Source organism: Fringilla coelebs (genome assembly GCF_963513975.1).
Source record: "Fringilla coelebs genome assembly, chromosome: 3".
NCBI classification, from domain to species: Eukaryota; Metazoa; Chordata; class Aves; order Passeriformes; family Fringillidae; genus Fringilla; species Fringilla coelebs.
In genome coordinates, this window is record NC_140030.1 from 106,878,247 (window position 1) to 106,900,612 (window position 22,366).

Consider the following 22,366-nt stretch of genomic DNA (forward strand, 5'->3'; position numbering starts at 1 on the left):
GGTAATATAATGGAACATTAGTCAAGTGCTTGGTTGTTCTTCAGTCTCAAACTCAATTTACATAAGTCAGCTCACGGTGAAAGTCAAGGAATACTATGTAAGTCATTTTAGAGCAGAGGGTTTTATTGGTAGTTTTATTCCCAGTACTTTCAATATTTGCTGTGCAGCTTTTTCTGGGGAATAGAGAGATGACACTTGCTGCCTATGGTAAGAGTTTTGTTAGTGGAGTTGAAACAAATGTTAAGATCACTACATTTGCTTGCAGTTTGCAACCAAACAGGAAGATAAAAGCTGGTAAAAGACTGATTGCTCAACCCTGTATCTAACCCATCTCACAGATGGGATTTGAGAAACCTTTCTCTAGAACGTACTTGTAAATTCAAATGTTGGCACAAAAAGAGTTGGTAAAATTTAAGAGCAGCTGTTGATAATATGTAAAACTTTCCTAACAGTATTTTCACTTGTGCCTAATCCTCTGGTACTAACTGTAGTCTACATTTTTACATTTTGTTCGAATGCTGGTTTTGTTGCTTCATTAGCTCCCTTTTTCTCTTTCTCCTTTTTTATCCTGCCTTTGCTGCTGCTTTCCATCTTCTGTCCAGCTCCATCTTTCGACAACTCCCCGTATAGCACTCCACTTCCTGAATACTCCAGTTGCCAGCCTCCTTCAGCACCTCCTCCATCATATGCAAAAGCAGTCTCAGCGCCAATGGCCGAGGCCACGCCGGAGTACGCTGTAGTGACTTCTGCACCACCGACCTCCACTCCCCCTACACCGCCTCTAAGGCACTCTGCATCACGTTTTGCTACATCCCTAGGCTCGGCTTTCCACCCCGTTCTCCCCCATTACGCCACGGTTCCTCGGCCCGTGAACAAGAGTTCTCGGCCCCCTTCTCCCGTGGGCGCCGCCGCCACTTTGCCTCCCAGCACCCGGCCGGCGGCCTGGGCCGCGCCCAGCTTCGCCCCCCTGCCCCCGTCTCCTCCGGTCATGATCAGCAGCCCGCCGGGCAAAGCCGCCGGCCCCAGACCCGTCCTGCCCGCGTCGGCTCCCGGCGCGGCGGCCCAAGCGTCCACGTCTCCCACGGCTCCCAACGGGCTCCCCGAAAACCTGGCTTATCCGGTTCCTTCACCTTCTACCTCAGGTCCAACGCCGCCTCCGCCACCTCCTCCCCCCCCGCTGCCTTCCTTTCCGCCTCTGTCACTCTCTGGGCCTCAAGCTTCTCCTTCTCCCAACTCCCCGAATGCCTCGACTCCCTCATCCAAGCCTAGTGTTCTCCCTTCTCCCTCTGCAGCTACCCCTGCCTCTGTTGAGAACTCTCTAAACTCTGTGCTGGGAGACTCCTCTGCTTCTGAGCCAGTCTTGCAGGCAGCCTCTCAGCCGGTTGAAGCTCCGAGCCAGCAGGGTAAGGCTTTCTGTTATTGCTACTAATGCGCTAAGGGGCAGAGCCCTGACTGCCCCCAGGCATGGGCACCGTGCTTCCCGAGCTGCACTGATCCTCACGCCAAGCACTGCTGGGGCAAGGGAAATGGAACAGCTCTGTGCCTAGGAGATGGTGTTCCGTGGCCTGTCAGGAGTAAAATCCTCATTTCTTAACAACTCGCCTTTGGAGAGCACAGTTGGTCACGTTCTTGCTTGGTAAACCCTGCACTGTTTGTTTGGGAAGTGCTGTTACCAGTTCATTAGCTCATAGATCATCCATTTCCTAATGGCAGACAACATAGAGGAGCACCTTTGGGGCTTGGGACATGTAAGTGACCTTCAGTGAGGCCACTGGGACATGTAAGTGACCTTCAGTGAGGCCATTGGGACGTGTAGGTGACCTTCAGTGAGGCCATTGGGACATGTAGGTGACCTTCAGTGAGGCCATTGGGACATGTAGGTGACCTTCAGTGAGGCCATTGGGACATGTAAGTGACCTTCAGTGAGGCCACTGGGACATGTAAGTGACCTTCAGTGAGGCCATTGGGACATGTAAGTGACCTTCAGTGAGGCCACTGGGACATGTAAGTGACCTTCAGTGAGGCCATGGTTTGTTTGGGAAGTGCTGTCACCACTTCATTAGCTCGTAGATCATCCGTTTCCTAATGGCAGACAACATAGAGGAGCACACGTGTGGCTTTGGACATGTAAATGACCTTCAGTGAGGAACAATTCAAATTTAGAAGGCCATGTGTGACACCTACAGAGTTTCTTTCTGGGCAGTGCTGTATTTTGATACATTGCTGTATGCACACACATATAGGTGTGTGTGTTTAGATACAGAGACAGATCTTTCTGCAGTATTTTACCAGTGTAGCTAAAAAGACTTTGGACAAAAAGTTTGATTAAGCAGGTGACAGCCTTAATGAACACTCCACCAGCATGATAGAAATGCATTTTATATGGTAATACATGTCTCTGTTAACCTGCTTTTATTATTGATTTAACAGATTTAGGTGGGTTTAGTAGATGTTCTTTGTACAGAACTCTGCAGTAGCTCCATAGCTGTGGGCAGAGGGGCTCCTGGGGGATAAGCAGCCTGGTACAAGCCATGCAGACTGGACCCTGTTTATATCCTCCTGTCTGAAATGAAGGTCTGAGCTGCTTTGGGAGCAGGAAAATAGAGTGGGATTACAGCGAATGGCCTCACTTCTAGTATGGAATAGAAGTGTGCACTTGGACAGTGAGTGATGGGTTTAACAGGCTTTTGAATTTCTGCAGTGGGTAGCAGAGTAGGAAACCAGGAAGACTCCTATGTGAAATTCCTGCCTTTAGAGGTTAAGGTAGTTGGGCAGTATTTTTCCTGCCTTTTGGTGGTTTTGGTGAGACAGAGGTAGGATCTGTGGAGGTGTGGAGCTGTTGTCTACGTCAAGATTTGTTAAACTCTTCCAATAATAATAATACAGTGATCATCAGAATATTCTTTTTTCAAAGTACACTTTGGATAACAGTGTGAATTTAAATAAGTAAAAGAATGATAGATTAAAAATAAAAGGGCTTCTTCCCATTAGCTTGAAATATGTCAGTCTTCTAACTCACTAATTACTGTTTGTATTAAATTGTAAAAGTTGATTGCTGGAATTATTTTAAAGGAAAGATTTACATACAGCTTAGAAATTAGCATTGGCACTCGAACATTTCAGGGGTTCAGATGTTTGGGTGATGTGTTAGTGCTTGTTAATGCAGTGAGATGCTGTTCAGCACCATGTGAGCACACCCTGTTGTTCCTCCTGCTACGATGCTCATGCCTGACTTTACTCTCTGCCTGTTTCCTGGTGTAAAGCACAGAACTTGAGTGAAGGGGTTTCATGTAAATGTCTCTGGAACTGTCTGATCTCTCACAGGATACTGTGTAAAGTTTTTAGTACATTATATAAGAATGTTTCTCTCCTGAAATTCAGTGTTCTCTTGCCAGTATCTTACCAGTTTTAATGTCTCGTACACTGAGTTAAAGAGCCACCCTTTCAATGGAAGCAAGACCTTTGTTTTCTAAACCCTTAATGTCTGTCTGTTTTCTCTCCCACACTAGGTGCTGTCCAAGGACCACCTGCACCTCCTCCTCCACCTCCCCTTCCCACTGGCCCGGCTCAGTCTTCAGTAGCAGCCCCACCTCCTCCTGGCCCTCCACCACCTCCTCCCCTCCCACCTTCGGGGCCGCCCCCGCCGCCGCCACCGCCTCCTCCGCTGCCCAGCCAAGCCCCTCCCGTTCCCCTGCCCCCTCCGGCTCCCCCCCTGCCAGCCTCGGGCTTTTCCGCGGGATTCGTGGCCGAGGATAATCGCCCTCTAACTGGACTAGCAGCTGCACTCGCTGGAGCCAAACTTAGGAAAGTCTCACGGGTAAATAGAACGCTGGTTTCTTTTTCCCCTTCCTGTCCCCGCTTCTAAGCTTTGGTCAAGGTCAACAGCAGTATCAAGGCATTTAGGGTAGGCTTAATTCATGAAGAAAAAAAACATTACAGGGTGTGCTGCCTGCCCATGCTGTGCTTCATGCACTTGTGCCTGTGGCATTCACGTTCTCTGAAAAAAATCCCTTCACCCAGGAGTTTTCTCCCAGGAGAAACCTCAGGGAAAAGGAAAACAATTCTTATTTGCTTCTCCTGTGTTGTGCTCACATGTGGAATGTGTTTGGAGACTGTTTTGGAGATGATTGTTTCATTGGATTCTGATATGAATTGTTTTAACTCTCTGGCCAGTTGGGGCCAAGCTGTGTCGAGACTGGAAAGAGTCAGGAGTTTTCATTATTATCTTTTTAGCACTGAGTAAGTATCCTTTCTGTATTCTTTAGTATAGTTTGATATAATATAATATATAATATAATATAGTAGTAAGTTAGCCTTCTGAAAGCATGGAGTCAGATTCATCATTCCTGCCTTCCTCAGGACACTCCCAGCAAATACAGTATGTGCCTTTCTTGCGCGTGAACTTTGCTGGTTCCATGAAGTCAGCTCTCATTCTGTTGGCACATCTGCTGTCTTTTTGTGTACTCTGAAGGGTGAAGACTCCTCCAGTTCGAGTGGAGGAGGAGGAGGAGGCTCTGCTTCATCCAAAACAGACGGTGGCCGTGGAAATGGACCCCTTCCCTTGGGAGGCAGTGGGTTGATGGAAGAAATGAGTGCCCTGCTGGCCAGGAGGTGAGGAGCTGTTCCTGCTCTGCTCCAGCTGCTTAGTCATCACACAGGTGGGATTTGGGGTGCCTGCTTGCAGCTGGCTGAGGATCAGATGGAGAGCAGCTCGTGGTTGCTTTGGGAGGCTGATCATGTTTCATAAATAGCCATTTTTATTGGAGTGTAATCCAGCACTTCTGTGTAAGCCTTTGTGCAGCAGTAAGGGAGGGCATGCAGACTTCAAATTGCTTTGGCAAGAGGGCTTTGCCTTTGAAGGTGTTTTGAAAGTACTTCTTGAAACACTTAATTTTCATGAGACTGTATAAGTCTTTAATTGCATTAAACAACAGTCTTCCATCTTAAAGCCATGATGAGCTTGGTAACTTTTGTCTCTGCTTACAGGAGAAGAATTGCTGAAAAGGGATCAACAGAATCAGAACAGAAAGAAGATAAAGCTGTGAGTTGAGAAATTTTATCTAATTCACATTACTCAATACAAGGATTATCAGAGAGATTCCAGTGGTGCACAAGGGATTATTTATACTTTACTGTATAAATATGTATATAACCCCTTCTCTGTGAAGTGCTTGCTCATTTTCCATATACAGTTGAGCAGAACTATTTTAAATCTATGTAAAAACTGAAATATTTAAACAGTTGAGATTGATTCTTGTGAATATAACAGATTATAAGATTATTTTTCTCCTTCCCTCCTTACTCCCTATTCCCTCCCTTTTCCATTTTAATCAGGAAGAATCAGAGTCTTCATCTTCTAAGGTTTCTTCAACAAGCACACCTGGTAAGTAGCTCAAGTTTGTGAACTCTGGGACTCTATAATGCTAAAATCTAGTGATGAATCTCAGTCAGCTCTGCTGAATTTTGGAGCCTGCCTCTTCTCCTATGATTACAGCTTGGGGTTTTACTGTGGAAGTAACTGGGTAATGAATACACCAACTTTCAGCCTGTTCCAGCTTCCTCTGCTGATGGCTTGCCCATGTGTGCACTTCTCCTCCAGATGATTCAACCACTTCATGTGCAGACCTTAACATTGAAAACCACTGCTGTAGTGTGAACAAAACCCAGGTGACACCTGGCTGGGGAATAAAAAAGAGTGCTAGGAATTGTGTGTCCAGATGGAAATAACTGGCAAACTTAGTATTGAGATACAGGCACTCATTTGGAGAAGTCAGACTGCAAGGAAATAAATGACATCACACAAGTCAAGGTTTTCACACACACACCCCCATTTTTTTTCCTCTTCTTTTAAGAGACTCTGCTTCATTCTGTTAAACAGAAAGGACATTAGCCTTGGAAAAACGATTGCTTTTGAACACTTCTAATAATATAGGCTCAAAAAGAAAGAAATTAAAACCAGTGGAAGTGGTTCCTTTAATTGGTGATTATAAAAAGCCTCATCAAACCTGTTAAAAAATGTCAAATGCATTCAGAATTTGACCATTCCCTTCCAGTTGAGAAAATTGTCTTTGTTTCTTGCTGTGAGATGCTCTGGTAATGCTGAGCCTCATCACTGGAACAGATCTTTATAGTGTTTTAAGAGGAATGCTTGGCATCCTTGAGCAAACTGCAGCCATAGCAGAAGTTTCTCAGTTTTGCAGATGTAGCTAAAAACCTGCTAAAATAACTCCTATGGCAGGACAAGTGCTGAAGACTGGTGTATAAAATCAAGTTTAAGGCTTATTACTAGCATAAGTGGCCTGCACTTGGCTGGGTTACAGACTGTGCTGGCAGACTTCTGCAGTTTAGATATTCTCAGTATCCAGCTGCATCCCAGGGAATTTTCTGGTCAATAGGAGACTCTGAAAGGGCCTTTCTGCCTCTCTGCTTGCCCAGCTTAGCAGAGCTAAGCAATATGAAAGAAAGGGAGCAGCACACCAAACAAACTCCAAATCTGAAGTGAAGACTGGTAGGATCACTGGCACACTGAAGTCTGAGTAAGTAATGATAGCAGGTAACAGCAATCCACACTACAGAAAGGCTGTTTTAACTTGTGCAGGTTGTAAGGAATGAGCCTTCTCCTTTCCTGTTGCTGAAAGATACTCGAGTTGTGTCAGGTTCTATCTGCTGGCACTTCACTGAAACTGGCACAGAATTAATTTTCTATCATTAAGAGTTTAGGAAAACTCCTTTAGCATAGAAACCCATTCCTCAAGTGTTTGCAGCTGACTGGTTACAGAATTCCATGTTTCACAACTGAAGCCATCCAGTACCTATAAATACCTATAAATAAATCTAATGCCTATAAAGCACAGGCAGACCTTCTCCCAGCTGGATCAAGAATGAAATGGCATTTACAGTGCCTGGGAGACCAGGAACACTTCAAGATGCTCTCACTTGATGCATTCAGAGATGAATACAAAGGGGTAGCTTAATATGAAAGAGCTAAAGCAATGTAGTAAAAAGAGCAAAACACCAAGCAGCTGACTTGAGTTGCTTGAAGGTGCTTGAAGTTTGCTCACATAAATTACACAGTTTTTCATCTCCTCACTCTGTTTTCCAGAACTAACAAGAAAGCCTTGGGAAAGGACAAATACAGTGAATGGAAGCAAGTCACCTGTTATTTCCAGGTACTCTCCTTTTGTACCAGCTGGTTTTTTCCTTACATTTGTTCTTGTTGCACATGCTGCTAAAGATCCTGGACTAGAATAGTAAAGATCATCTTTATGGGTTTTGAATTGCTGCTGTGAAACTGCTTTTAGCAGTTTTAAGTAGGAATGAAGAGTTACTTTTGGAGAATGCTAATAAGAGAAATTTCTGACAGTAAAATCAAAAGTTTTACCCCAAAAAGTTTCTTTTTATAAGGTCTATATTTGCCTACAGCAATGTTGAATTTTTCATTTGAAGGCTGAAATTTCCTGCAAGGTGAAACCAAATTCAGTGCTGCAGTTCACATGTTCAGTAGTAAATCTAGTGAATAGCTGATCTTTCTATTTCTCTGCCACTCACAGAATGCCTTTGTGGATATTTCAGTTATCTTGGGAAGATCTGATTCTGTGACAATTTTCAGTGGCTCTCTTACCAATGTAAGAAGGTCCATCCTAAAGAAGTATAGAAATGTTTTACATCCTTCAGTGCATCAACCAGTCTTTGAGAACTTGTCAGCTCCAGGGTAGGCAGGGAGTGTTTTGGAAGGCATTTTCAGTAAGTGGAATGGCTGCTTTAGCAAGTTTTTGGAGGTATATTTAATTGTCATTTACTTGAAGCAGAAGGCTTGTGTTTCATTTAGAATTCCTGTGTGTTGTGTATGCAGAGGTTAAAGGGTTCTGACCTGAATTTCTTGAGAGAAAACAAGAGAACATGTTCAACTTGGGAATGCTGTGTTTGAAATCACTTGAATTCCCATTAAAATCTGGCTGTTGGAAACAGCTATAGAAGATTTGGTGATCAGAGTTTTAAAAATTGTTCTCTGAGTGGCCTCCCTTGTAGTTGAGGTTGCCCTTGGGGTCTTCAGTTCTAAAATGCAACACTAAACACTCTCAGTATCTTTCTCTCTTTTAGAATAAATCCAGGAGTTTGAGGTGTGTGCAGCCTTGGTTCTGGTTGCTTGCTTTCTTTTTTGTCAAGAAGCAGGTGCCATTGGTGGTGTTGTTCTCTCTGCCACACTGTCACTGTAACAAAATACTGCATCACCTTTGGCCTTGGCTTTCCCCTGCCCTCTCCCCCTCCTCCCCTGTAGCTCTGACCTTCTTTAACCAAGGTCTCTTGTGCTGACACTTTGATCTGCTTCAAAGGGTGGCATGGAGGGGGAGCTGTCACAGAAATAATTGGTGCAAGGAGTCCTAAAGAGCATTTTAGAGTTCATGTTGTGTGAGACAGTTGCTGACCTGGCCCTTTGGCTGTAGATACTTTGCTCAAATTGCTTATCCATAGGGTAAAGGGATTAATAAGTAGGGCAACTCTCAATATCTGACTCTTTTGGGATGTTCTGAAGTCTTGGTTCTACAGCAGTAGGTTTTTGTAAACTGTTTCATGCTTCCAGTTTCTCTGATCTTTTTCCAGCTGGTGAAATTCAGAGGTTGCTGAGGTCTGTTTTAAAATGTTTTCTGACCTAGAGGAGTACAGAGGATTTTTAAGATCTCTTAGATTTACTGGGGCACTCTCTCCATCAAGCTTTTGTCTTCATTCATCCAGTGGGAAATGCAGATAGAATTTAACTTGGTGTGAGCTTCCCTGGGTATATACTCTAATCCAAAATAAGAATTCTGTGTTTATTTAATGTCAGTTTTCTTTCCCAGTGCTGTCATAACCTGCTGGAAGGTGCCATAGCACATACTTCAGGCCTGCTGATGCCATTTTCTAGTCAGTGTTGACAGCATGCTCTGCCAGGATGAGGAAAATTCCATAGAAAAGAGAAGCTGTTAGAAGAATTCTCTCTTTAATATCCTTGTATTTCTCTTAACTCTCTACATTTGCCAACTTGCCAAGTCTCTCTCCGCAAGCAGCTTGTTAAACTAGCTTTGTTTAGTCGAGGGGAGCTGCAGTTTGAAACACTAACACTCTTTGCCAGGAGGGGATTTTTCACCTGGTAGGGCTGGAGAGCTGCTCCTGACCTCTGCAGGGAGGATGTGAGTCACACACAGGGATTAATAAGCAAAGCACACTTGAGAAACTGGCAAGTCAGCAAAATTTTCTCTTCAGAAGTTGTTGTTATTCAGAGTGAATGTTTTTAAGTATTTTAAAACAAGTTAGTGTTCTGTCTAAAATCAGGCAAACAGAAAAGACTTAAGCTGTGAGCTTTTAATATTTCCTGAAACATGCAAGTAGAACTCTTGAATCTCCTGAAACCCCCTGGTGTTTAAAGTGCTAAAAGTGAACAAAATGAACACCTAGAATAGCTTTTAAAGGTAGTGTTTCTCCCCCTAATAGACGGGAATCTCCATGGAAAAATCTGCTTGCTTCTGAAAACAGGTTCTATGATTCATTAAACAGGTATCATCCTGTTGGGATTTGAGACTTCCTAACAACCCCTTTGACCAGTTCAGGGTTGGACTTTTTCTACATGGGTTGGTAATCACCACATCCACCAGCAGGTTCCTCCCCCTCATTTTGTTTGTCCAGTTGAGCCCAGTTTTGGACTGGTTAAAAGCAGATGGTGTCAAAGGCAAATTGAGATGGCTTAAGAACCAGGTATGAATTCATATGAAATTCTGGTTTTCTGGCAGTCTCCACCTGCAAAGGTACAAATTCCTATGGAATATGCCAGGATTTAGTGTTTTAAGAAGCAGGTTTTCAAAATTGATACAGATAGATACAGAGGAACAGGAATTAAATTTCTAGGTGTGTTTTCACATCTGCTTTTTGATTAAAGATGTTTAAACATAAATTAATGTTTCTACTTGGAATTTATTCACAAGTTGGTTAACATCATGTGTATTTTTTTGCTGGAGATCTTAAGTTTCACTCTCTAGTGGTCATAAAATACTGACATTGAAACCCTTCAGGCTTTGAGAGCTTTCCAGAGGGAAATGTGTTCCAGAGCCTCTCAGAATTACTGAGTCAAATTCCAGCTTTATTTCTCATGAAGGCACTCGTTGTGGTGATTACTGAATCTTTTTGTATGAAAAGTTCCTCTTTTAGCTACTTATCTTGGGTGGTGTATTCTGCATGTTGGCATGGATAAGATCTTTCCTTTGCATGCTTGGTTGAAGGTGTGTTAGGGTCTGTCAGGCAATGCTGTGAAAAACCACACGGGAGAGCTCTTTAGCCACTTTAGAACCTTTTTTTTTTTTCACTCAATTTCAATTGCTAATGTTTGCCTAAATGACAACTGCATTCAGGCTGAAAAAGGAAAAAAAAATAGCATAACTTGGGGAAGAACACAGCTAGATTTTCCTGAGATTATAAATTTTTCTAATCACAGTATTTCAGTGTTTGAATTAAGAATGTCTTGCATTTTGGAAAGAAAAAAGGGAGCACACTGTCAAGATTGAGGGGCAGTGTTCATAAAGAAACTTTCCTGTAGAGACTTTTAACAGATAGAAGCAGTAGATAGTTATGGTGGGTAAAACTGATTTTTTGTTCTAAAGATAGGAAGAAAAGGAAGCAGTCAGTTTGGGTAGAGCTTTTCTTTGAAGTCATCTTATTAATACATTAAACTCATAAGTAATTAAAAAATAATTAAAGTGTGCTGTTGGTTGGCTTTTTCCATTAAGGCAGGCACTGGGTGACTGTTAGCAATTGCCAGGAGCTGCATTTAAGAGGATTTTTTTCAGTCATGTTGGATAAGTGCTGTCATGCCATAGTGTATGGGAAAAGAACAACAGCAGTGGAAATGATCAGAAACTATAAATGAACTATCTGAAAAGATCAGCTGTTCTGCCTGGAGCAGGTCAGGGCTCCCCATTTCAGGTGTAAACTGCAAGTAACTCTTTAAATACCAGGTACCAGATGAAACAGCAATGCCTAAAGATCTCTGATGAATGTTTTTGAGCAAGGAACTCTTCCATAGTGAACTTAGCACATGTAAAAAGATCTGTAAAAGATCCTAAACTGTGGTTTGCCTTCATAGCATTAGTGCACACTGGAGGTTCCCTGGTGGTTGCAAGGTGAATTCTATTTTCCAGCTTCTTTCACTATCAAGTCACTCAGTATTTTATCTTCTGTCTTACTCAGTGGATTGTGTGTTTCATTTTGGTGTGTTTCAAGAATAGTAATTGCAGTTTCTCTTTGGGAACTTCCATTTAAACTGTGTGGACTTAAGTCTTTACAGCTGTGACAGTTGAAGTGTGTGATCCCCAGGGAAGAGCAAATATCAAACCAACATTGTGATGTGTGCACCCTTTTCTGTTGGAATCACACTTGGAGTGTTCTTCTTCAGTTAGCATAGTCCTGTCAGGTTGTAAAAGCCAACAAGACAACCTAGTGTGAGGTTCGTTCAGCTCCTACTGAACCAAACCAGCAGAACAGGATCTTCTCCTTATGGATGAACTCCTGTCTTGGAAGGGAAGGTGCATGAAAACTCAGGGTAGGGATTTTGTAAAACAAACAAAGAAATAAAGTTTTTTTTCATTCCTGTCTACCTTCATGGCAGTAAATCTGTCTGCACCCTCATGTAACAAATGCAGGAAAATGCAGTGCTGAATGAATTTCTCCTGTGTAGGAATTTTGAAGGGACACACTGAGTTTAGGCCAGGATATTTTGTTCAGAGATGCCACATACAAGGGCAATGAAATAGGACACAGCTTAGTCTACTTCATACTCAGCCCTTCCTTAAAGTGAGCATTCTGTGATAATTCTAAACATCAGGGAAAAACCCCCTGAGATGAATTGTCAGGAATTTTATCCACAGCTTCTTTTTGGCTTGAAGTTTTATAGGTAGGGGAGGGAGAATGCTAGCCAAGATGTAAAATGTCTTTAAGAACAGCAGAACATTCCTCCCTCTTGGGAGAACTCTCTTGATACTCCTGCTGTGAACATCCAGGCTCTTCTCTGCTCTCTGTAAGTCCATGAGTGTGAGTTACCCTTGAATGAAAGAGGGGATCAGGAAAGAGAAGTGAAAAGGCAGGAAAACCCCCTTCTTTTGGAATCTGTGTTAAAAATGCAAGGTGATCTGGGTAAGCAAGTTTTATGAAATATGACATAGTCCAAAACATTAGAACTTCCTCTCAAGTATCACCTGATAAATCTTGCTGCTGTTACAGTATTTGCTTTCAGTAGCTTTAGAAAGCAACTGATGGAATAATTGAGGTTGCATAGGAGTTGGATAACATTGCTTGGGTCTGTCAAGTGTTGAAAATCCCCCAGGGTGATTGCTCAGCATTCATACAGTCAGCATCAGCATGCAGTCATTAGTTAGTGGGAGTGCTTCCTTGGGAGATCCTCTTTGGAATGAGCAGGCAGTTTCAAAAGGAAAGTGCTTGACATTTGAAGGCATTCAGCTTTTCATGCCCATTATGAAGAAATCAGAAACCACTGACAGTGAAATCTGTCTGCTGCTTTGAAAGTTCTTGTTTTGAACTAATAACTCTTATGGTAATTAATGTTTCCAGTGTGTGGAAAACATTCTTGGGTGTTGCTTTCTATTCTGTGTGGTATTTTGGGTCTGCTTGATTTTTCCCATCCTCCCACTCCCAATATTTTTTTGTTTTCCATTCTGATTTTTTTACTATGTTTTTGTTAGACAAATGTCAGCAGTTTTGATGGGGGAATCTCTTCTGTATCCTGTGATAATGAGCAACCAGTAACTCATGGATGTGTTTTTGTGCTGCAGACCAAAATCTACACCAACGGGACAGCCCAGTGCCAACGGAGTACAGTCAGAAGGTCTAGATTATGACAGATTGAAGCAGGTAAGTGGATAATGCTTGAAAAAAGGTTGCTGTGGAAGTTGGCTATAAGGACTTGCAGCTGTCCAATAGCAGCTTTTAGCTGTTTTTTTAGCAAAGTTTTAATGATTTAGTAATTACTAATCTTTATTTTCGCTCAGGCGTGTGTCAGGGTTCTTAGGAGCTGTAGGATGGTGGTTTAGACAGCCCCATCAGTTTCTCACCAAGTTGCTGCTTTTGCATTAGGCAGCACACACAGGATGGTGTTGGCATTATAGATGGAACTGGGAAATCAGTTTGCCTGGAAAACCTTTCCTTCTCTGTATCCAAACAAGCACCAAGCCCTTGGGGCAGCTCTAGCTGAACAAGTACCACCAGGTTTTAGTATCAGATGTAAGCACCTGTGGTCACAAGTTTGTGGTGGAAGAGCATCCAGGGATGCTGCATTTTGTGCAGCTCTCCAGTTCAAGAGCAAAGGAATCCTGTGGGAGTTGTGGAGTTGGAGGTGAAGGATCTTCAGGTTGGTGTTTGGATCAATCATCTCCAAGTGGAGAAGAGAGATTCTGGTGCAGGCTGCAGCTCAGTGGATAATTCTAGAGCCACTTCTACATTGCTAGCAACTTTTAGTTGCTTTTAGACCATGTCCCCACATGGTGGTTGGCTGTAGGTTGGTTTGTGGATCAGTTTTGGATGGTTCTGGATTGGGTCCTGGTTCAACAGGTAGTTCTAGAGTGGCTTCTGGCCTGGTGAGTGGTTCTGGAGGAGCTTGGAGGAAAGGATGGGAAAAACACCAAGCAGGGACAGCACTTCCCTCTGTTGTCTTCATTCCATCACATTCCACTGGGAATCATACCTTGATTACTTTTTTTTTTTTCCCTTGGAATACTTTTTGGCTCATGGTGTTTAGTGAGCTCCTTTCTTTGCATTCCACATCACATTTCACCTGTAGCAAAGCTCTCTCATTCTTACCCCTTCTCCTCTCATAAATTCTATTTGTGGCACTTCTAGGGACTGTTTTTTGTGTTGTAACTGCACTAATAATGTTCTAGGGATGCCTTAGGTTTTGAGGATGAACTTAGAAGCTGAGGGGTGGGTTATGCTTCTCAGAAGGGATGAGGATTAATGGGAAGAATTGTAGTGGGATAATTCTGGATTTCTCTCCACAGAAATCTGCAGGTGGCAAAACTGATCTGTTTGCTAATCTGTTATTTATGCTCTGACACATTTTAGGATATTTTAGATGAAATGAGGAAGGAGTTAACAAAATTAAAGGAAGAACTCATTGATGGTAAGTATTGCTCTGCTCACTGCTGAGTAGCTGCAGGTGGTTTAAAATGGAAATGCAATGTATTGATAGCCTGAGAGTGATTTATTGGTAAAAGTAGCTTGGTTCTTTGTCTGGTGGCAAACCATGGGTGCCAGACCTGTTCCAGTTGATGTCCTTCAGGGATTTTTCTCCTGGGGTTTTTGTTTTAGTAGAACATTGACACCAGTGTGTCTTTTAAGAGTGGTTGAAGTGATGCTGTATTTGAGTGATTTGAAGTTATCCTTAGTATCATGTGGTGGTAGGTGGGTTATTTTTAAATAATCCAGAGCTGCTGAAAACTAGAAATATTCAGAAGAGAATCGTGCTTCTAGCTTTCAGTTACCTCTTTGATCTGTAACATCAGAGTCAAAGAAAAGAAGTCTCACAGTTTTCATTTTTATTTTAACAGAAGCTATTTTCCTATGTATCTTCTGTATTTGAGGGAAATCATTGAGAAAACATAATCCTAAAGGTTCGCCTGTCAGGAATTAAGCAAAACTCTGTGCATGATTTGCTACCTTGGTGGGCCTTTTGTTCTTTTTGGCTTTGTGAAATGTACCAAAACAAAGTGTGGGGAGGAAAAAAAGTCATCCTCATCTAATACCACTGCTGGTAAAATATTGAATGTCATCAAGTGATGATGTAGAAAGATCTGGCTGGTTTGGGACAAAGGAGAATGTAGTGCTTTTCCCTTTATTTTGTTTGTGCTGTGTTGCCCCATGGCCTTTTAGACCAGTGGAGTACAAACAGGCCCCTGAGGCTGCTCTTATATAAAAAAAAATTTAAAATAAATGAACCCATACTCACACTCATTGAAAATCCCAATGGTGGTGTTTCCCACAGGCTTGCTGGAGGTGGGAACTAAAAATTAAGATTTCAACCTAAATTTGACAGGAAGAAACAAGGTAGTGCCTGGTTGATGATGCCACTTGTCTGATGCCACACGGGGCTGCCTCAGGTGCTGGTTCTTCGTGTTGGGAGAGCAGGGTGAGCCTGCTTTGGGGGGTCACTTGTGTGCTCCAGCTTGCTGCCCTAAAGTAAAGAATTCTTGATCTGATTTGCTAACCCTGTCTCTGTCTCTCTGCAGCTATCAGGCAGGAACTCAGCAAGTCCAATACTGCATAGAAAGACTCGTACTAAGCCGATGTGACTCTTTAACTTGATATAAAACTGACTACGTTTTGTGAGCTGTTAGAAGAAAACGGAGACAGACAGACAGACACTTGGAAGGAGGGAGAAACAACCTATTCTGAAAAGCTTCAGACACATCACTCTGGTGATAATGCTATTCCCCTCCTAGTTTGCAGCTTTTTTCTGACCTTTACAGCAGGGTGGAAAAGACTCTTAAAGTTACTGTAATGATTATGCAGAAATTCCTACATCTATCAGACAAGATCACAGTGCTTTGAAGTCTACTCATGTCAAGATAAAATTGCACATGTTTCAGAATTTGTTGTTGAGACGAAAAAAAAAACAAACAGGGAAAAGCTTGGGAAGGCTTTTCAGAGAGGTTTTCTTTATTAATGAAGGAGTTAGCAAGTTATACTGTTGTACTTCAAATGTATCTCAGGTTTGTCTTCCTATCATATCTGATATTTCCATGAGTCATTTAAAAGATCAGATGTGTAGAAGTTCAGTTCACGAGACGAGGAGCAATCAGAGACACGTGCTTTGAAAGGGCAATATTTGTAAGTAAGGGTGACCTAGACGGTGATGACATATCAAGATTTTGGAATTTTATGATAGGAAGCCTCTCTAGTTAGCCTTCATGCAATTTTCTAGGAAAAATTAAAAAAAAAACAAAAAAAAATAACCAAACAAAAAAAGCAAATACAGTCCAGAGTTTAAAGATGTAGATGCCTTCCTACATTGTTACGATGCTTTACCAAATCTAAGACTTCGACATAAAGCGAATCAGCAGTCAAATGTAAATCATTAGTATGTTGTAGATTTACAGTAGATTTTGGGGCTTTTTTTAGATTTATGCATGTGGACATTTTGTAATGTAACACAACACAGCCAGCTTTTTAATTAAAAGAAAAATTGCATGTCACAGAGTAGCCTTTTCATTTGTAAGGCTTAATTTATGCCCAGGAAGATGTGGGAAGAGGGAGGGGGAAGGTGACACATTTTTATTACTTTCTACACTTTTTCTTCATCTTACATGCATGTGTAATAATGAGGAAAACATGACTTTTATCAGTAACCATGTTAATGGAACCAGGTACTTGATCCTTTTGTATCTTTTTTCAGTTTTCTATTTGAAATTCAGTAATAACTTCCAGTAATGGTTCTGAAACTCCCAGGTGAACCAAACTTGTTTCTCAGTGAGAGAAAAAATGTTGTAGGCATCTCTGACTTGCTGAGGATGCCCCTGTGTAAGTGCATTGTCCTTCACCTTTTCACCATGACCCTCTGCTTCACTCTTTTCTGAGACTCCTTTTTTTTTTTGGTTGTTTAATGAAACAGAACAGCAGGAGTTACCTGAGGATGATCAGGTCACAGTAAATGGCCCCTTCTCTTCCTAATTTATCTGCCACCCTCCTTTCCAAAAAACCTCAAAACCAACAAAAAAAACCCCACAGCTCCACATGAGACAAACCCTGAAAAATAGCAGTGATATACTATTGGTTTTGCTCAACAATTTGAGAGTCATTTTTAGGGGAGGTGATACCTCTCTCTTTCCCAGGGTTTTCAATCTTAGGAGTGTAAATTTTTTAGTTTTTTAATTTTGTTTTTTAATATGGTAAAGTTCAGTGGAATAGAAAATCTGCAAATTGGCTTTGTAGTGCTTCGGACAAAAAATATGGATCAAAATCTTCCCTTTTCCTTGCACTGTCCATTTTTCCAAGCCCTGTTTGCTTTGGAATCTGTGCTGATCCAGAAGAAAAGTTTACTTACAACTTGTGGAGAGATTTGCCTACAAGTACAGGCAGCTCCATTCGTGGCACAGGTGCTTTCAATAACAGACTGTCTAGAGTGCTGAACACCAAAGCAAAACAGCACTTAACAGCTTCAGAAAGGCTTCACTAGGAAATCTTTTTCCCATTCAAACATTTCCTGATCCTTTAGGCTCAGATTCTAAGGGAAGATGACAGTGGAAATATTGCCTAACTCCATTTTTTTTTTTTTTAATAAAGAGGAGAAACAACATCACTTTTCTGCATGCATTTATTGAAGGCATTAAAAAGAAAAAAATCCATAGTAAGCTTGTCAAGTACTGTTTTTCTCAAAACAAGAGAGGAGGCATTTTCATCTTTGTTGATGTAGCTTTTTGTTTTACACAGACTTTTTGAGCAGTAAGGATGTTTACCCTTGTCAGAAATCACGTTTGATTCGTTTCTAGGAGGGTTCAGGAGTTACATAGTGGAATAGCATGGATGGCTATAAGTGGTCCAAAATTAAAGGCTGAACTTCTAGATTGTGCAAGGAACTGGCTTATGCACTAAACGTTTTGTGCCTTGGTCTACAATTAACATGATTTCTGTTTAAAAGAAAAAAGGAACAGATGTTGTCTTTTTGTGCTGCTTCTACATCCATACTTTCTGTAATCCCAACCTGCAGAACTGGTTCTTTCCAGGAAATTGGATTGAATTAAAGATTACTGTAGACATTTCCTGACCTACTGACAGTTGCACCGTTTCCAGAGATTTCAGTATTGCAAATGAACTGCAGAAGCTACGATTGCTTTGCTCACTGGTGACTGAGTCCTTTAAAAACCATGTTGTGGTGGTTCTGTGCTTTTGTACACGGATGTCTTAAGCTGAGGGCAGTTTAAGGGATCCTTCCTAATGCCAGGAGGGCGTTGCTTTCCTCAACACTGTGATCTGACCTGTGATAAACCTGCACTAGAGACGAGTGGCTCCCGAGTCAACCGCAAACCAACTGAATGTAAAACCCTTAGTGCTGGTGCTGAAATCTCTTCAGACAGTCACAATGATTTCCAGTTCGTTGTTTTAAAGTTACCAAGTGTCAATCAAAGACTGAAGCCGTTCACTAATGAATGTTGACTTTTCATGCATTTAGGTTTACCTTCTTTTTAGTTTCTCAGTTCATTCTCTGCTATTTTTATCATATTGTGTCATTTTAAATTTCTTACATGCTAACGTTTTGTTTGAGCGAATGAAATAAAATTGCAATATATACACGTTGCCACCATTTATTTCTGGAACCTCATGGAAGACTCTCTGAGGTTCACTACTCCAAGTCCCCAAATTTTTCATGACTCTGATCATTCCTTACTCCTTGATTCCGCCTCTCCTTTCTGTTTCTCCATCAGAAGATCCAGAAGGGAACAGTGAAGACTTAACCTTACAAAGAATGTAACTGCAGGGACTGTGTACATCCACAAATGGTGACTGCTGTACATAAATGAAAATGAATTTCAAATGTATGATGTGATTTACATTCTCACATGGCATATGCACACTTTGGTCTCTGTATCCATGGAGAACATGGAGGGAGAGGGAAAGACTGGGGGGGAAATAATTGCAGCCAGCCTGACTTCTTCTCTTGCTGCTTTTATGTTCATGACTTATTTTCAATACTGCTAATAAAGCAAGGATCTACCATGGCAGATCATTAGAGGTTTCTGTGCACTAAGGACAGTTTCCTCAATTTATCTTACAGCAGAATCCTGAGCAGAGCTGTTCAAATGTCCTTAACTTGACATCCTGAGGCTGCACTTCACTGCTGCTGTTGTTTGGCAAACCTTGGTCCCAGTGCCAAGCTTGCCATCAACCTTAATGAGTTATAAAAGTTTGGGGTTTTTTAAATAAAATTATCACTAGATTCTAAAATGCTCTGCTGTTCTTGGGGCAGTGTTTAGGCACCAGGTGTAAACATTTCTGATTTAAATGTCCTAACAGTGTTACCATTGGTGTCAAGAGGTGGATGGTAGCTGCTGTTTAAAGTTGTTTATTAAAAGGTAGGGAGATGGTCTCTGGTTGATCAAGGTGGGGGCTTCTCAAAATGTTTAATTGGGCTCAGTTCCAGTGCTGAATATTATTACTTGCCAATGTCTTTTACATCTAGTCATACGAAGAAAATGCAAAATCAAGAAGATTCCCTCCGTTTTCAGCAGCTGAACAAGATGGGAAGCAAGAAGATTTTTTCCCCAAACAGTTTTTTTTACCAAAGACTTCACAATTCCTTTTGAGGCTGTGAAATTATCTTGATTCTGTAGGCTGTTGCTGGGCAGGAGGTGATGGAGAGAAGGTACAAAGGGAAAAGTCAGTGATTTGGGAGGAACTGGGGCTGGTTCAAAGTTCTTGAAGAATAGGTTAAAGAATCACTTAAATTGTCTTAAGGGGTGATTTTGGGAATTGTCCTGCTGTTATTCTCATGTCCTGCTGTTCAGCTGCTGCAGCTGGGCTCTGCTGCTGCTCTGGCTGTGGCAGCTGCACGCTGACCTCTCTGAGATGCTTCATTTTGGCACCACCTTCTCCTCCCTTCTCAGCCTGCTTTAGAGCTGTCACCTGTGTGACATTTTCACTGCAGGTCTCTCCCTCAGCTGCTCAAGCACAGTAGAGTTGGAAGGGATCTCCCATCAGCATCTGATGTTTGCCATCTTTAATTTAACTTTTTATCCACTGAAGTCCCCAGCTATTCCCTGAACAACATCAACTCAGCAATAAAATTGTCTGGGCTAATGTTCTGGAAGTGTGCTGAGCTGCTTTCCCTTGCAGAGTCTCTGGTATTTGTCCTGCTGACACAGGCAGAGGGAAGAAAAAAAAAGAGGTGAGGAAGTGGGTACAGAAAGAGAAAGTGTAGGGGCTTCTGGAAGTGTTCAGGCTACCTGCAGGGAAGGGTGCTGCTGGAATGAATGGAGCTGCAGGAGCCTTGAAAACACAAACAGCTTTCAAACCTACTCTGGATGCTGATGGAATCCATAAATTGAGATAGTCAGGCTTTCTGGGCAGTCTAGGGCTAGGAAGTTTAAAAAAAATTATCTCTGTGTTGAAGGTGAATTTTTTGCTACTTGGCATTTTTTTCCCCAGTCCTGTTATTGTGAAACCCCTCAGACCCCACCTAGCTCAGGGAGCCCTGTGATGCTGCAGAACCCAAAAGCCCTCCTGAGGAAAAGGGGGATGCAGACACACTCATTAATACCTCCTGGCTGGATCTAGGGCTGTCTGTCACTGCCAGGAAACCTCATGGCTGGAGAAACAGAATTTTCCATGGCTTTTAGGCTGAAATCTGTCTTTCTGCCTCAAAGGTGAGTATTAAAAACAAGCTCAGTGGTCTTTGCTGCAGTGGTGAGCAAAACTCTGCCTGGCTCTCATCCCACAGTGGACTCTGCAGTGTAGGAAGCTGAGAGGGGTCCAGGGAGTCCAGTGCTGCTGGAGTTGGTTCATCTAGGAGTTTTATAGGGTAAGTGAAAAATCCTTGTGTTCAGAGTGAGTGAGGGCAGAAATGCAGCCAGTGTTTGGATTCTCAGAGGTGAGAACCTTTTATAGCCTGCTCTTACCTTCCTTGTTGTTATGGGAGTGAGTGTCTCAGTCACAGAGCTAGTTTGTGTGCTCCACCTCCCCAAAGGGACTTGAAGTAGGAGTTAGGCTCTCAGAAAACTGAGATTGGCTGTTCTGTGACTTAATGAAGTGAGGAGGAGGTGACCACCACAGCCAGGAGCAGTGGGAAGCTGAGTTCAGTCCTGTTGGGCACTGGAAGTTCAGGGATGTGGGAGGGGCAGTGCCTGATGAATTCTGTGTCCCCAGAGGGAGAGTGCAGGCAGCCAGGGATGCAGCTTCAGGCTTTGATGGTCTGAAGTCCAGCAGAGAAAGGAAATCCACTGCTTGTCACCTTTTTCCTTTTGTTTTCACCCTAAAGCCTGTTATTAAAGAGAGGAGTCAGTGATGCTCAGCAAAGCTGGAGATTGGGGGATCTCCCTGACCTGGCAGCTCAGGGTGGGACATTGATTGCAGGGGTCCCAGGATGAGGGAAGAGATGAGAATTCGACTCCATGTTTCAGAAGGCTGATTTATTATTTTATGATATATATTAGATTAAAACTATACTGAAAGAATAGAAGAAAGGATTTCATCAGAAGGCTGGCTAAGAATAGAAAAGGAATCAATAACAAAGGCTCGGACTGACCCAGACAGTCTGGACAGCTGGACTGTGATTGGCCATTAATTAAAACAACCACATGAGACCAATCCCAGATCCACCTGCTGCATTCCATAACAACATTTTTACAGTTTCCATTTTGTTCCTGAGGCCTCTCAGCTTCTCAGGAGAAAAAAATCCTAAGGAAAGGATTTTTCATGTGACGTGTCTGTGACACTCGGGGTGCTCAAGACATTTTTGGAGGCAGCATTGCTGAGTGAGGCCTTAAAATTTGCTTTGGTTGTTCTGTTCCATGGGGGGAAACAGAAATTTTCAGAGCTTTTAAAGATTTAAACAATCTTTTCAGGTACTCTGCAGTCAGGAGAGCTTTTGTGGAGCTGTGGTGGCAAACTTAGCCCAAATCTTCACAAGGTCACATGCCCACACAGATCTCAGAGTGCAAGGGAGGGGAACACACTGCTTTCCAGTGACAGCTTTCAAGTACTCTTTAATTTAATTACTTTAAAAAAAGATAAATAAAGGCACTGTTTGAGGGCTTTTAGAAAATCACTTGCAAGCTGAAAACGTGGCAGTTCTGCAATTTATTGGTTGGCTTAGGGCTGGAATTGGGGTATTGCACCCTCAGGGTGAGCAGGTAGAGAAGTCACAAGTCCACAGCAGTCGTAGGAAATTGGAGGACTCCACAAGAGAGGGGTTTTGACAGCCAAAAATGCAAATTCCTTCCTTGAAAATGAAGGAGTGGAGTTGCAAAAGGCTTCAAAGATGGTGGCAGACTTAGCATGGTCAAAGCAATTAATGTTGATTGGAGCATCTGGGTTCCCAAGCATTGTGTGTGAGGAAAGCCAGAGGAGAAGAAGAGAAGGGAATGAGCACTTTAAAATTACTGCAATTTCCTGCTGCATTCCTTTTCACTTTTATACCTTTATTTTTTCATGAGAAGTGAACTGCATAACCATGAGCATGCCTTTGACAATCTGACTAGCACAGAGGGAAATGAGTTCAGGTGTGGGGGCACAGCCTGGCCCTGAAGCTCTGAGCACCACCAGGAATCTGGGCTTTGGCATTGTGCAATAATTCCATCTGCTGGAGGACAGCTTCATGGCCATGAAGTCATTGCTCTTCCTC

General features: G+C 42.4%; 1 protein-coding gene across 8 annotated transcripts in view; it reads left to right on the forward strand.

Moving 5' to 3' along the window:
* Window positions 1-18,699, forward strand: part of ENAH (ENAH actin regulator) — a 91,961-nt gene extending 73,262 nt beyond the window's left edge. For 2 of the 8 annotated variants that reach the window (XM_084201828.1, XM_084201830.1), the window contains 10 exons: window positions 603-1,403; window positions 3,510-3,817; window positions 4,472-4,611; window positions 4,987-5,041; window positions 5,335-5,383; window positions 7,103-7,169; window positions 9,469-9,531; window positions 12,813-12,891; window positions 14,098-14,155; window positions 15,261-18,699. In XM_084201828.1, the coding sequence (XP_084057954.1) occupies window positions 603-1,403; window positions 3,510-3,817; window positions 4,472-4,611; window positions 4,987-5,041; window positions 5,335-5,383; window positions 7,103-7,169; window positions 9,469-9,531; window positions 12,813-12,891; window positions 14,098-14,155; window positions 15,261-15,298 (1,658 nt within the window). In that variant the 3' untranslated portion in view covers window positions 15,299-18,699. The remainder of the gene's footprint in view (window positions 1-602; window positions 1,404-3,509; window positions 3,818-4,471; window positions 4,612-4,986; window positions 5,042-5,334; window positions 5,384-7,102; window positions 7,170-9,468; window positions 9,532-12,812; window positions 12,892-14,097; window positions 14,156-15,260) is intronic. The other 6 variants (XM_084201829.1, XM_084201831.1, XM_084201832.1 and 3 more) reach the window with 5 other exon arrangements.
* Window positions 18,700-22,366: the final 3,667 nt, after the last annotated feature.